The sequence below is a fragment of the Schistocerca serialis genome, chromosome 1, assembly GCF_023864345.2.
Source record: "Schistocerca serialis cubense isolate TAMUIC-IGC-003099 chromosome 1, iqSchSeri2.2, whole genome shotgun sequence".
Classification (NCBI taxonomy): domain Eukaryota; kingdom Metazoa; phylum Arthropoda; class Insecta; order Orthoptera; family Acrididae; genus Schistocerca; species Schistocerca serialis.
This window is the reverse complement of record NC_064638.1, coordinates 1,071,535,367-1,071,549,617: the sequence shown is the minus strand read 5'-3', so window position 1 is coordinate 1,071,549,617 and position 14,251 is coordinate 1,071,535,367. Positions and strand designations below refer to the sequence as shown.

The 14,251-nt window shown below is 41.5% G+C and overlaps 1 protein-coding gene across 1 annotated transcript in view; it reads left to right on the top strand.

Moving 5' to 3' along the window:
* LOC126415813 (mitogen-activated protein kinase kinase kinase 15) overlaps positions 1-14,251 on the top strand; it is a 166,146-nt gene that overhangs the window by 89,530 nt on the left and 62,365 nt on the right. Inside the window, exon 18 of the mRNA XM_050083458.1 lies at positions 4,698-4,838. Coding sequence (XP_049939415.1) covers positions 4,698-4,838 — 141 coding nt within the window. The remainder of the gene's footprint in view (positions 1-4,697; positions 4,839-14,251) is intronic.

Below are 14,251 nucleotides of genomic sequence, written 5' to 3'. Positions count from 1 at the left end.
ACCAAATCGAAAAAGTTGCGCCTCATGATTGAGGACGATTACCATAAACAGAAAGAGGCTGTAAACTTGGCCGTGGAAGACTCTACTTGTGTTTCTTTAACGACCGATATGTGGACCTCACTCAATAGTGAGGCATATATCGCTGTAACTGGTAATTTCATTAAGACTAATTGGTGCCTGAAAGCTGTAGCTCTTGAGACATTCCGTTTCCTGGAAAAGCATACAGCGCTAAATATTAGTGAGGTGTTAGATAACGTGATTTCAAAATGGAACATTGAAAACAAAGTTGTAAGCATCACAACTGACAACGCCAGTAACATGACGGCGGCCGTACAACTTATTCACAGTGGCAACATAGATATGCAACATGTGCCTTGTTTAGCACACACTATCAATTTAGTTGTGAAAAGTTCTTTGAACAGCAACAGTGAGCTCTGCATAATGCGGGGAAAGGCCAGAAAAATTGTTAGCTATTTTAAAACAAGTTGCAATGCTAATGAAAAACTCCATGAGATCCAGGATCTAATGAAAACACCAGTTCATAAATTGATTCAGGAAACCGAAACCTGATGGAATAGTACATTTTATATGCTACAACGTCTAGTGGAGCAAAAGGAATGCATTGCAGCCTGTTTATCAACTTTGTGTTCAGGTGTAGAGAACCTCACAGCTGACGAGTGGCGAATTTTGAGCGAATGTTTATGTGTACTAGAGCCATTTGAAGTAGTAACAAGTGAAACCTCAACTGAAAACTACACCTCTGTTTCGAAAGCTATTCCAATAATCGGACAGCTAATCATAACCGTATGCAATGGGAAGTGGGCTACCACAACAGCGCAAGAGCTACAGCAACGTCTGCACAACTCACTAATAGCCTGGCTAGGCTTAATAGAAACAAACAAAGTACATGCCATTGCCACAGTTCTCGACCCAAGATTCAAAATGTTACCATTTACGAATCCCGTTCATTCAAAACATGCCGTTGCAAGCCTAATTGCAGAGTGCACAAACGAGGTAGAGACCGTACTCATTCGGCTGCTAACGACACTAGCCACGAGTACCATGTCGTACAAAACGCCAGTAGTTCCTTATGGGCTTCTTTCGATGAAGAGGTTTCCAATAAAAATCTAATGAAAAGTGGTTGTGATAGCATAGACCTGGAGGTACAACGATACCTACAACGCACGGATAATCCTTTACACTACTGTAAAAAAATGAAAACAGTTACCCAGATCTAGTTATCGTGGCAAAAAAATATCTTGCAATACCTGCAACTTCTATTCCCAGTGAAAGAATATTTCCGAAAACAGGACTACTTAATAAACAAATAAAGAAGCAGACTAAAAGGCCAATTGGTTAATAAAATCATATTTCTAAACAAAGGTCAACGGCAGTGTAGCAATGCGATGTAAAAATGCCTTCTGCTGAACAACTTTTGTTTCCTTTCTTCAGTAAGTAAACGCATGTACGCAGTTTCTGTATATAAAAGGCTATAGCACTTCTCTTTTACATTTAAGCATGCATGCATACATGCAGAATGTACAAGGTAATTTATTTTGTAAGAATAAAGCTTCTGTTTTATGCGAATTCTGTGCTTTGTTTTAAACAAAAATTCTATGATTTGTCTTATGAGACATAAACTAATACTTCAGTAAACATTAATAACGGTAGTGCAGTTGATATCAATCATAGAATTTCAAAGTTTTCCGAGCACGTACGTACGACGAGTACGACCGCTGCGGCTCAGTGCTTCGTGTACCGAAGGTTTGCGCAATTTCTCAGAGAGTGCAGCACTGTCAACTTCTCGAGCGTACCCGAGAAATTCTCGAGAAATTGCCTTAGTGTCGCACGTTTCTCGAGTGCGATCGTAGCCCATCCCTACTACAAATTAGATACTGTAACTGCACCTTTAGTGCAATCTACTCCTGTAAACTGTATTAACAATCAATCACAGCTAGTGCTAAATATTCATATTAGTAGTTACAGGGATTACTTGTAAATTACTTTATTACTGTATTTCTTAGCAGAATAACTACTTTGAAGGAAAAAGAAAAACCATCGTTTTTCCTCTTACATTGCTCAACTGATTGCCTCTGATACTTCAAACGAAGTATATTTACAAGGGTCAATCAAAAAATTTCTGTTTGGAGGCCATACAGTCCAGGACTGGCATGTCAATCAGGCAAAATCACAGGAGCATCGAGGTAGTTATCTCACCTACGCACCAAGTTAAAGGTGCCTGTTTGATAAACATCATGTCCTGCCGAGTAAAGAAGTCCATAACTGCCTGCTGTACATTCTTGTCTGACATGACTCATCAACCCTTCAAGCCCATTTTAAGGGCTGAAGGTGTGATAATCACATGGTGAGAGATTGGGGCTGTAGGATGGGTGCTTGAGTATCTCCCACTTGAGTTGGCCTAATGTTTGCATTGTGACATTTGCAATACCAGCATGGCATGGACTCGACTAATGTCTGAAGTAGTACTGCAGGGAACTGAAACCGTGAATCCTACAGGGCTGTCCATAAAACCGTAAGAGTACGAGTGGGTGGAGATCTCTTCTGAACAGCATGTTGCAAAGCATCACAAATATGCTCAATAATGTTCATGTCTGGGGAGTTTGGTGGCCAGCAGAAGTGTTTAAACTCAGAAGAGTGTTGCTGTAGCCATTCTGTAGCAATACTGAATGTGTGGGTTATCATGAAGCAGCAGCCTGGAGCTTGGTGCAACATTCCACAGTGGTGGCTTTTGACTGATATGCTAGCTCATACATATTCTTTTCTCTGTGATGGATCTCTACCTGCGTTTGCCCTTCAGCAGTCAAGAAAAGAATAACAGCGAGTTGGTCCTGTTTGGACACATCTGGGAATAATGACATTGTAGTTGATGTTTCTGCATTTACCACATGCATGTTGAAAAGACCCGATCTATACACTAATCCCTTGCTGACAGGTCAGTGCTTATAACCCGGCATCAGAGGTGCACTATGTTGCATGTATGCTGCAACAGCACCCTCAAACGAAAACTGTTTGGTCGCCCCTTATATAACTTAACTCTGAACAAATTCTTAATCAGAGTGCAGCAGTAAGGATGGTGTAGAATACTGAGGTGTTTATTGTTGCTAAATTTAAGTAATTTTCACTAATGTGTCTGCTATGGACAACTATTGTGTTCATCTTTATTAACTCAGTTTTGTTATGTTGCTTTTTTGTCTGTCTTTTGGGTGCAAACTTTGCAGTTGATTTTAAAGTAATTCTTCATGAGCTACAGACTTGAAATTTTAAACACAGCTGAGAACTGAATGACAGTGCAATATTAACTCACTTTCTCATCTGTCTGGTCCACCTAGCTCCCACAGTGGTGGAGGCAGGGGTGAATAGGGTTGGTAAATGCTGATGTCTCGGCTGCCTTGGAGGTCTGGTGTCTTGAGTGGGTAGTATTGGAATGCATTTCAGGTGGTATACGTAGAACTCTATGATGGCAACTAGATGACACTGCTACGTCTGCAGGTCTAGTATTGCCTTTGCAGCACTGTTCTGTTGATATCAAAGGGCCACGTCCATCTTGCCGACCAATTAATGCTCACAGCTGCACTATAAACCTAGGTGCACTGCAGCTCTGCCTTCAGTTGTGTATTTGCTGTGCTTTTATATTGTTCTCATTACACACCAATCCATTGAGAAATTTCACACATAGAAAACTAAAAAGCAGAAAATAATTATTTACAATTTTTTAAATATGTTGAGTTTTTAAATTGGGCTAAAAAATATATAATAATTTCTCCTAATCCCATACAGATAGGTCTGAAAATTTGTGCTTTTGAATTTTTAATAGTTACATAAAATCTAAGATTTTTAATGACAAATGTGGGGTGCATGAAAGGGATAATAATAAGAAGGTGAACTATTCCTGCATCAATTATGTATCATATGTGCCCCACATTTTACATTATAAATCTTACAAATATTTTCATAGCTGTCAAAAATTCAAATCACAAATTTTCAGGACTATACATGTGGTGTTAGGAATCAGCATGGGGCTAGGAGAAATTATTTTTTATCTTTTATTGTGATTTAAAAATGTGTTGCTATAAAGATTTATTTTTATTTAAATAATTATTAAATTTAAGACATTATGCTATTTAGTAATCTGTGAATGGCCAGCATGTGGTGCCATCCATAAACAGGTCAGTTGTATACAGCCTGTAAACCGATATGACTTTTTGAGTTAGCAAGTGAACTGTGAAACATGGTATGAACTTACTGCAATACACACAACTATTTGAGATATTTGCTTGCCATAAAAAAATCCCTTTGTAAAATTTACTTAAGAAAATTGTCTTTTAATAAATTTAATGTATGTTCTCTCATCCAGAAATCCTGCTGCTGCTGTAGATTGCTTAAAAAAATTTTCATTCTAAAATTATGTACAATCCAAATTGCCAGCAGCTAGTTTCAACAGATAGAAGGTGGTTTGGGGGAAATAAGGTACTCATGTCCACATTTTAGTTTTGGACCAAGAAACAAAATATTTTAAATAGAGAGTATATACTTCAATTAAAATTATGATAACTGAGAAACTCTCACAGCTATAAACACATTATGCAAAATAAGAGATCTAGTTGCCCATTTTTGGCTTTACTATAGTGAGTATATTCATGGTATTATCAAATTATGACAGCTATAATCTTTTTCAGTAAAAAGAAGAGCTCTCGACTTAGTACTCCTCAAGAGTTCAGTCGGAGCATTTCAGTACCAGCAGACAGAGTAACAGTTAAAATTGATAAAGGTGCAAGTAGTCACAACAGCACTCATGGTCAGACATCACCTGAGGACGGGTAAGTTTAAAATCTTATGCAGTCTTTGCATGCCAAGTGCTTGGCATACATGTTTCCTATTTCCTTGCTTATTTTTGTGTTTATGTTGTGTGTTTTCTGGTATTAGCTTATGTATGTTGTCCTTATTGCACAAAAAGTATTGTATTGTTTTTGGCAACATGTGAAATGTGTGTTGTTCAGTTTGATTGTTAATTTTTAATGCTGAATGAATTAATATTTATGCTCTCGTAGTCTCCTCTCATGCAAACACTGTATTTTTAAACTCGGTTCTTTGTCCTGGCTGTCAAACAAAAGCTATTCTAATCACTTTTATATTTTTTCTCATTTATCTTCAACTGTCACTATTTTAGGGTATTCCTTTGTTGCACTATTATTCTGCTATCAAAAAAGAAAGTTAGTAATGATCATAAAATACTTACAATGGTTAATGTTAGCTGTTGTTGGTGCCATGTCTCATTTCACTTTGATTTCTAGTTGTGGAAATGTTGGGCATTGGTTTTTAATGCAATGTTTCCAGGGCACCCACATTCTCTCTTTGAAGAGTGCATACATGAAGATTTCTTCCTTGTCCCTGAGGCTCCTTCTATGCAAGCAGGACCCTTCTGAGAATAGACTATATTGTGCAGAACTGCACTAATGGAAGTACTGAGTGTGACAAGAAGGGAAGTGAATTGAAACCGTGGAAGGTATGGACATGGCCCAGAAACCCTGGAGGGAATGGACATGACCCAGAATACCAAAAGCGCCCATAATTTAGTCAAAAAGCTCAACTGTGATCCTATAGTTGTCAAAAAACTGCCAAAAATAACAACACTCAACCTAGTTAGCCATCAACTCCTAAATGGAAAATCCAACAAAAGGTATCAGAAGTCCAAAATCATTAAACACCCAACACAAGAATCAAATAACAGTAATCCTAATTGGCAGAAGGTCAAGCCAGATATAAAAAAAAGCCAGACTGGCAGGAGCTCTACAAATTCTCTATCCTGACCCCAGCCATACTATTCAAAACACACTATTTTATACCAAAAGCTGACTTTCTTAACATGTTATGCTGTCTTACATGATACAAGCTAATTATGGGTGTTTGTTATGTACACATTGTACCCTTCAAAGATTATTACGTGAAACATAAAATGATTTGCATTGTAAAGTATGAATGTATGATTACATGTGTTAAAAGCCAGACCTAAAAAAAAGATGAAACTTACAAGTTTGAGGTTTTAAAAAATGTCTTTGATGATGACTGTTTCCCTCTTTTAGTTCTCTTGCATGCTGCAATATCCCTCCACTTACGCAAACAGATGATATCATCTGGTTTTCCTTCCCCCTGCTCATTAATATACTGCAGTACTGCCTCAGTTCTCGTGAATCCTTCTGAATGCGTGACGAGATTTCTCATGTCATCCAGGTTTGCCTCCTCCTCTTGTGTTACTTCCTCCTTAGTTACCAGTTCTGCAATATTATTGTCAGTTAGTTCATCAACTTCATCAATTGCCATCCATTCTGCGATGTCTTCTGCATTGACATCCTGTCAGTACAGTACATTTTTGAGCAACAAAATGATACCATCATTTCCATTTTTTACTTTGGTTTCACACATGGGTTCAGAGTTAAAATATCCACCTTCATGATTTAAAAGAAATTTTCCAAGACCTTATAAGTCTTATGTTTGGAATCTCTTCCCATGCTTCAGCCAACCACCTTATGGTATCTAGTGAGTCAATCCTCTTCAGCACTGTTACACAGTCTTCATTATCATCAATCGCTGATGTCAACAAAATAAGATGATGGTGGTGACACTACTTCTTTAGGATTTCACAGATAGCGTGGTGCACTGGCTGACAGAGCAGTACATTTTGTGGTGGAAATAATGCTATGATGTCTCCATCTCTGGGTTTCTACAATTTCCTTATTGATGTAAGCCTAATCTTCTGGTTGTCACTTGCATTACTGCAAGCCAATAGGGTAACTTGTGCCTTACTTTTCTTGTAACTGGATGCTGCAGCAAGTGTTTATGTAGGGAGCATCTTCTAATTAAAACCACTCTCATCACAGTTGTACAATTGTTAGCGTGAAATTCATACCTCATCAGTTATCTTCATAAAAGGTAGTCTTTAAACAGTGCCACAGCCTCTTTGTCTGCAGGTAAAGCCTCTTCACTAATGGTAATCTGGCAAATACTGAACCATTCATCACTGGTACTATATTCTGAATCTTCTCTTTCTATTTTCCACTGAGATTGGAATGCTTTTTTCCGCAATATTGACCCGGTAATGGGCAAACCTTTTCCTCTTAAAAGTTCATGCCACAAAAATAAATGTTTCTCAACTTATTTATGCTTACATTTCAACATGTCTTTCTTATTATTATTTGACTCCCGCTAGCTTGAGTAGCATATCACTTTTCAATTTCTCTTTGATTTCTCTTCCTGTTGCCAGCAACACTTTGTCCTACCATAACTTCAGAACAATAGTTTTGACTGTTACATAAAATTTCAGGTGTGCAGCCAAATAAATTTCACTTCTTCTTCTAATATTTCGGCTGTATACTGCCCAGTCATCTTCAGAGTGAGCCGAGGAGACTGATTCTCCAGCACTTGTGCTGTCCATTGAAACACATGGACTGCATCGCTCACATGTGGCCACAGATACACAAAGTGCCAGAGATGGTGATCGGGTGCAAAAAGATTTAACATATGCATGGAATTAGATCTGAGGCTGCACGGTCGATGCACACGGTTATATCAATGTATACTGCGAGCTGCACCGTCGCAACATCTTTGTGAGTTTATTTCAGAAAATGCCGGATTCCATGCTTTGTCCAAGTTGAAGCCGCTATCTCTATTAATTAAATTTGCTGCCAACCGAATTTCAATTGCTTCTTCCACTACTGAGTCCAGAAAGATGAAGTTGAGGCTAAACTTTCGATGTTCTCATTCACCATAGAGTGCCCAGTGTCAATACAGTCCTCTGCCACCATAGATTTATTGGGTTGTAAGAGCCAGGTGTACCTGTGGTGCTCTGAGCATCTTTCATGGATTGTATGCGTCATCTGTTTGATGTATGAAAGGCCACACTCATTGGAGATCTTGTACACACCAGGTTGACTTCATTGGCAAATGAAATTCAGTAAAACTGAACAGTTCTGATATGTCAGTCAGTTTCGATGTAGTGTTGTCGTTCACAAAGGTTCCTCTTTCAGAATCATTGTTTCTCATTGGCAAATGTTCGATAAAGAGATTTCAGCTTCATTTGAACATGTTTTGATCTTTACATATTTTTTATTCAGTACCGAATTTTATGAACAGGCTGACGTTGTCGCCATGGGTAGTCCTTTGTCACCCTTGGTGGCAAACTTTATTATGGAGGACTTCGAGGTGAAGGCACTGGAATCAGCTAGCTTGAAGTCCATGGTGTTTTGGAGGTATGTTGATGACATGTTTGTAGTGTGGGCCTATGGTGAAGACAGATTAAAAGAAGACAGTGCAGTTCACAATGGAAATTGAAAAGATGGTGTCTTCCATTTCTGGATGTTTTGGTATGACACAAAGAAGATGGCACTGTGGGACATGCAGTATACTGAAAACTGACCCATATGGATTTACGTGAAAATAACTGCTACCATCCTTCAGACACGATGAGTGTACTCTGAGCTCCGGTACACAGAACACACTTCATTTCTAATGAAAGCAGTTTGGAGAATGAGCCTCTACACTCGAGAAGAGTTTTTGAAGCCAACGGGTACTCTCCACAGCAGATACATTAAGGCACTACAAATGAAACCAACAGTGGGTATAAGGAATGCAGACTAAGACCTGGAAAGTTTTAAATCCATGGCTTTTCTGCCATACATGGGAAGCCTGTCATCAGAAATAGGATGGATCCCTGTAAACACAAAGTGAAAGTTATTTTTTGCCCTCCACCAAAGACAGCACCACGCTTGGGTTCCATTAAAGATGATTAAATGCTTCAGGAATCTGGTGTGTACAAGATCCCCTATGAGTGTGGCCTATCATACATCAAACAGATAACGCATACAACCCGTGAAAGATGCTCAGAGCACTGCAGGTACACCTGGCTCTTACAAGTCAATAAATCTACGGTGGCAGAGCACTGTATTGACACTGAGCACTCTGTAATGAATGATAACATCGAAATTTTAGCCTTGACTTCAACTTTTGTGACTCAGTAGTGAAAGAAGCAATTGAAATTCAGTTGGCAGCGTATTTAATTTATAGAGATAGCGGCTTCAACGTGGACAAAGCATGGGAATACGGCACTTGCTGTGATAAACTCACAAAGATGTTGCAACAGTGTGCGCCTGCACACACACACACACACACACACACACACACACACACACACACACACACACAGGCTTTAGCTGTTTTAGCTGTCGGAGACTATGGTCATGTGTGTGTTTTTTTTCTATTTTTGACAAAGGCCTTGTTGGCTGAAAGCTTATTTTGTGACAGTCTTTTTGTTGTGCCTATCTGCGACTCAATGTCTCTGCTGTACGGTGATCAGCAACTATCTTTTTCATAGTATTGTTACATTCCATAGTGGATTTTCCATTGTATAATAAAGGTAGAATATCTTGCACTTCCACAGACAGAAATATATACATGTCAAATCATGATTTAGCGTCCAAGTGGACACAGTTTTTCGTTTTTAAAGCTACAGACTGCTAAAAGACCTTGTTACATGATTATTTTGTCTTATTGTACTAATTCACCGAAATTATTGCTGTGGTCAATTTTTCATAGGCAGACAACACAAAGATGTAACTCGGAAAGAAACTGTGGGGAAACAGTTTATGCAGCTGTCAGTGGAAAAGGCTGGTTGAATTGAGGAGTAACGATGATGATAAATAAAGGCGTTAAAAGTATTGCGGGAAACTTGAAAATACCTGCTAAGCTACTGTTAGATCAGTTTAATTCCTATTGGACTAATTATACCAAAAACAAACTCAAGGACTTAAAACATGTCTACCTGTAATTTTAGGAGTTCCTAATAGCCATTTTTAATCGCTAAATGCCTCCATTGATAAACAGTTTAAGGAATGGGGGGGGGGGGGTGGTTGTTTGGGGAAGGAGATCAGACAGCAAGGTCATCGATCTCATCGGCTTAGGGAAGGATGGGGAAGGAAGTCGGGCGTGCCCTTTCAAAGGAACCATCCCGGCATTTGCCTGGAGCGATTTAGGGAAATCACGGAAAACCTAAATCAGGATGGCCGGATGCGAGATTGAACTGTCGTCCTCCCGAATGCGAGTCCAGTGTCTAACCACTTTAAGGAATGAATGAAGGAACTGTGAACTAGCTCAATACAAACTTTGATGCAGAGTCCAGGATGGAATAACAACAGTATTATGAAAAGGATGGATTGTTACTCACCGCATAGAGGAGACAGTGAGTTGCAGCCACAACAAAAGGACTTTCAAACATTTAAGTTTTTGGCTGAATTGCCTTCTTTGGAAATAGAGAACACATACATAAGTTCACACAAGTACAACTCACACACATGTGGCCACTATCTCCGGCCACTGTGACCTGGGGGTAAGGAGTATCATGAAGTGGGGAGGGGAGGGATAGCAACGTAGGGGAAAGGTGTGCTACTTGTGAGTGCCTGCAGGGATGTGGTAATGTCAGGATAGGGCTGATAGATGCAGAGTTTGTTGGCTTTGCTAGTTGGGGGAGGGGGCAGCGGGGGGGGATGGGGTGAGTGGGAAAGGGAAAGGGAAAGGGAAAGGGAAAGGGAAGTGGAGAGAGGTAGAGAAGGGTAAGAGACCAGTGGGTGCATTCGTGGAATAAAAGGCATGCTTTGTGCTGGAACGGATGGTTATAGGTAGGTGGAGGACACAGACTACCGAATGTTGAAGCCGGGCGCATAACGAGAAATATACGTTGCAGGGAGAGTTCCACCTGTACAGTTGAGAAAAGTTAGTATTGTTAGGGAGAATACAAATGGCACAGGTTGCAAAGCAGTCATTGAAATGAAGCACATCATGTTGGGCAGTGTGTTCAGCAAGTGGGTGTTCCAGCAGTTTCTTGGCTACAGTTTGGATGTAGCCTTTCATCTGGACAGACAGCTTGTTAGTTGTCATGTACACATAGAAAGCTACATAGTGGTTTCAACTTATTTTGTAGATCACATGGCTGCTTTCACAGTTAGCCCTGCCTTTGATGGGATGGGAAATGTCCATAACAGGATCGGAGTAGGTAGTAGTGGAGAGATATATGGCAAAGGTTTTGCATCTACAACTGTTGCAGGGATATCAACCAGGAGGCAAGGGATTGAGAGCAGGATTGGAGGAAGTATGGACAAAGATATTGCATAGATTCAGTGGACAGTGAAATACCACTGTGGAATGGGAGTGGAAGATAGTGGGTATAATATTCCTGATTTCAGGGCACAATGTGAGAGGTAGTCGAAACCCTGGCGGAGCCCCCTCTGATTGGTTCTAGATGCTAAAATTGTGCCCATATAATTGGAACACCGTGCCAGCCCCAGCAGTTAGTTGTTTTTAACTCTTTACAACAATGGCGCAGATAGCTGTCAAAAGCTCCAACTGTTTTATTTGAAATAATGTGCCCTGTAAGCTTAGAAGAGTTTATTCAGGCATGCCACTGCGAAAGACTCCAAGGATATTGTAAATATTGATATTAGGGAATCCTGACAAGGTTAGAATTACCAATGTGGCAATTTCCTGTTATACTGTATATCAAGAATGATATCATTCCAGCGGACTCGCAACTGTTTGGTGGGTTCGTGCTTGGATACCATGGAGCCCCAGCCTTTGCAGTATTTTTTCTCTTCCGTGCTGCATGTCTAACCTCTTGCTATTCTTTTTCCCCTCTCTTGGAGAACATGTCTGGTGTATTATTGGGAGTGTTCTGCATTCTGTTGCCGACGAGTGAACAGTCTCACCTTTGTTTTTTGCTCCCTCTTCCTTTCTTAGTTTCCCTTCTCCTCTTGTTCCTCCACTCTGGCGTTTGAGGATCCTCTTTTTTTCTTCTTCCTCCCTGTGCACTCCTGAAGGCCGGCCCACGCTCTACCGCTTAACATTTGACTGGGTAACACATAATTCCCAGCCCCGGGTCGACAGGTAGGGTTTGCACGTACCCCCTGGTACAGGCCAGGCCTAGGAAAGGGTGACTGCTTGAGCTGTAACCTTCCCAAATTTTCAATTGGTCCCTTTGTCAGGTATTCGGGAGGTGTGACGTGAGGTGTGAACAATCAACTAAGGCGGGTGCGCCCCCGTGTGAAGGGGCCCCCCCAGTTGGAAGGAGCGCACCATTGGAGACGCTGGCAATCATGGAGGATTTCCTCATGATGAATCAGTCCTCTTCCCACTCAACATCTACAAAACGTAAATGTAATGAGGCTACAGATTCAAAGACACTTCTCGCTGCTCCACGCTTCCTCGTGGTCTCGCGTACTGAAGACAGTCAGTCTTTTGCCACGGTAAATCTGTTTATTGTTCAAAAAGGTGCAGGTGCAGTTGCTGGCCCTGTGAAATCTTGCTCTCATTTACGAAATGGCACTTCGATTTTGGAGACCACTTCTGATTCTCAAGCACAACAACTGCTTGCTGCCTCACTTATCCATGGTTACCCTGTTCGTGTTGAGGCCCATAGAACACTGAATTCTTCCCATGGTATAATTTACACCAGGCTGTTTGATGGTCTAACAGAGGCCGAAATCCAGTCTTACCTCTCTGATGAGGGTGTCATTGCAGTCCATAGTGTAATGAAAAAGGTAGAGTCCTCCTCAGTGCCCACCCGCACTCTCTTACTCACCTCTGACAGAGCGGTGTTTCCGTCCAAGCTCAAAGCAGGCTATGAAATTATCACCATCCGGCCGTACATTCCGAACCCGATGCACTGCTACCAGTCTCATCCACACTAGAACACCTTGTCAACACTCAGCCGCACGTGTCACCTGTGGTAAGGAAGCACGCAAGGGCGATTGTCCACCTCCTCCTCCCCACTGTATCAACTGCAATGGCAGCCATGGCTTCTTCTCTTGGGATTGTCCAGTGTATCTTGATGAGCGAGCTGTTCAAGAGATCCAAGTAAAGTAAAAGATGCCTTATCCAGTCGTTCACAAGTTACTGGCTCGTCGTAAACCCTGGGTTCTCCCGTCTGGTACCTATAGTTCTGTTATTGTTACCTCTCACTCCATGGAGGACATGGCCACGCAGACATGCGACCTCCAATTCAGCTCTGAGGTTGTGAAATTGCCCAGTGTCATGGTAGCATCGCCGTCCCCTCATCCAGCTGTGCGACAGGCCATCAAACTCTTGCCTCAAGGGGCGAAGCCACCTGCTACACAACCAGTATACCGGAAAGGACAGAAGACTTCCTCTGTCCTTCTAGCCAAACAACACCCGTGTCTTCATCTGGAAAGGCTCAAGGAAGTCCACCAAAGGCAAACAGTCTTCTCCATCACCACCTCGCAGATCCTCTTTGATGGTGTCGCCACGTTGTACCTTAGACTGGCCAGCCTCCGTGTCGCCGGTGCACACCAACCAATTTTCAGTGTTGGACTCCACAGACCGACCGCACAAGCAAGCTGATGATGCTGCTGTGGACCACATGCAGCAGGATCCTCCTGCTTTTGTGTCCTGTATTAGCGCCTCTTCCCCAACTGTCACTCGGCAGCTGCCGTGGTGACACTACTTTGAGTTTTCACATTTCTTACTGATTCGTTTTGTTCTTTCTCCTGAGATCAGTATTCCATCTCATGAGGGTGTCATGGTGCTCGTACGGGATGACATTCATAGTCAGCCCATCTCCCTGACTATGCATCTTCAAGCTGTTGCAGTTTGCCTTTTCCTTCCCCACCTGACTTTTTCCCTCTGTACCATGTACATCCCTCCATCATTCGCTGTCACCAGGGCAGGCTTCCTTCAACTTATTGGGCAGCTACCTACCTCCTCTTTGCATCTTGGTGACTTTAATGCGCATCATCCCCTTTGGGGTTTACCCAGGACATGCCACAACGCAATTCGCTCACGGAGATGTACTGTCCGCGTTTTTAACTGCCACCCAACGTGGGCAAACTGCATTCATTATAAACATATGCATGCAAAGTGGATAGCAAAAGAGCTAGCTGGAATTAATTCAATAGTTCTTGTAACAGTTCAATACCTTCCTCTGTCGTGTCGGCCAACCTCCAATAGCTCTCTGGAACCAAGATCCATTCCACAGTTTCTGGCCTTAGAGTAGCTGACAATGTCATCGCGGACCCTATTGCTATCTCCAACACCTTGGGCCACCATTTTGCAGAAATTTCAAGCTCTTCCCACTATCACACTGCCTTCCTCCATCGGAAACGAGCGGAGGAGGCTCGGGCGATACCCTTCTCTTCTCTGAATCATGAGTGCTACAATGCTGCCATGACTATGA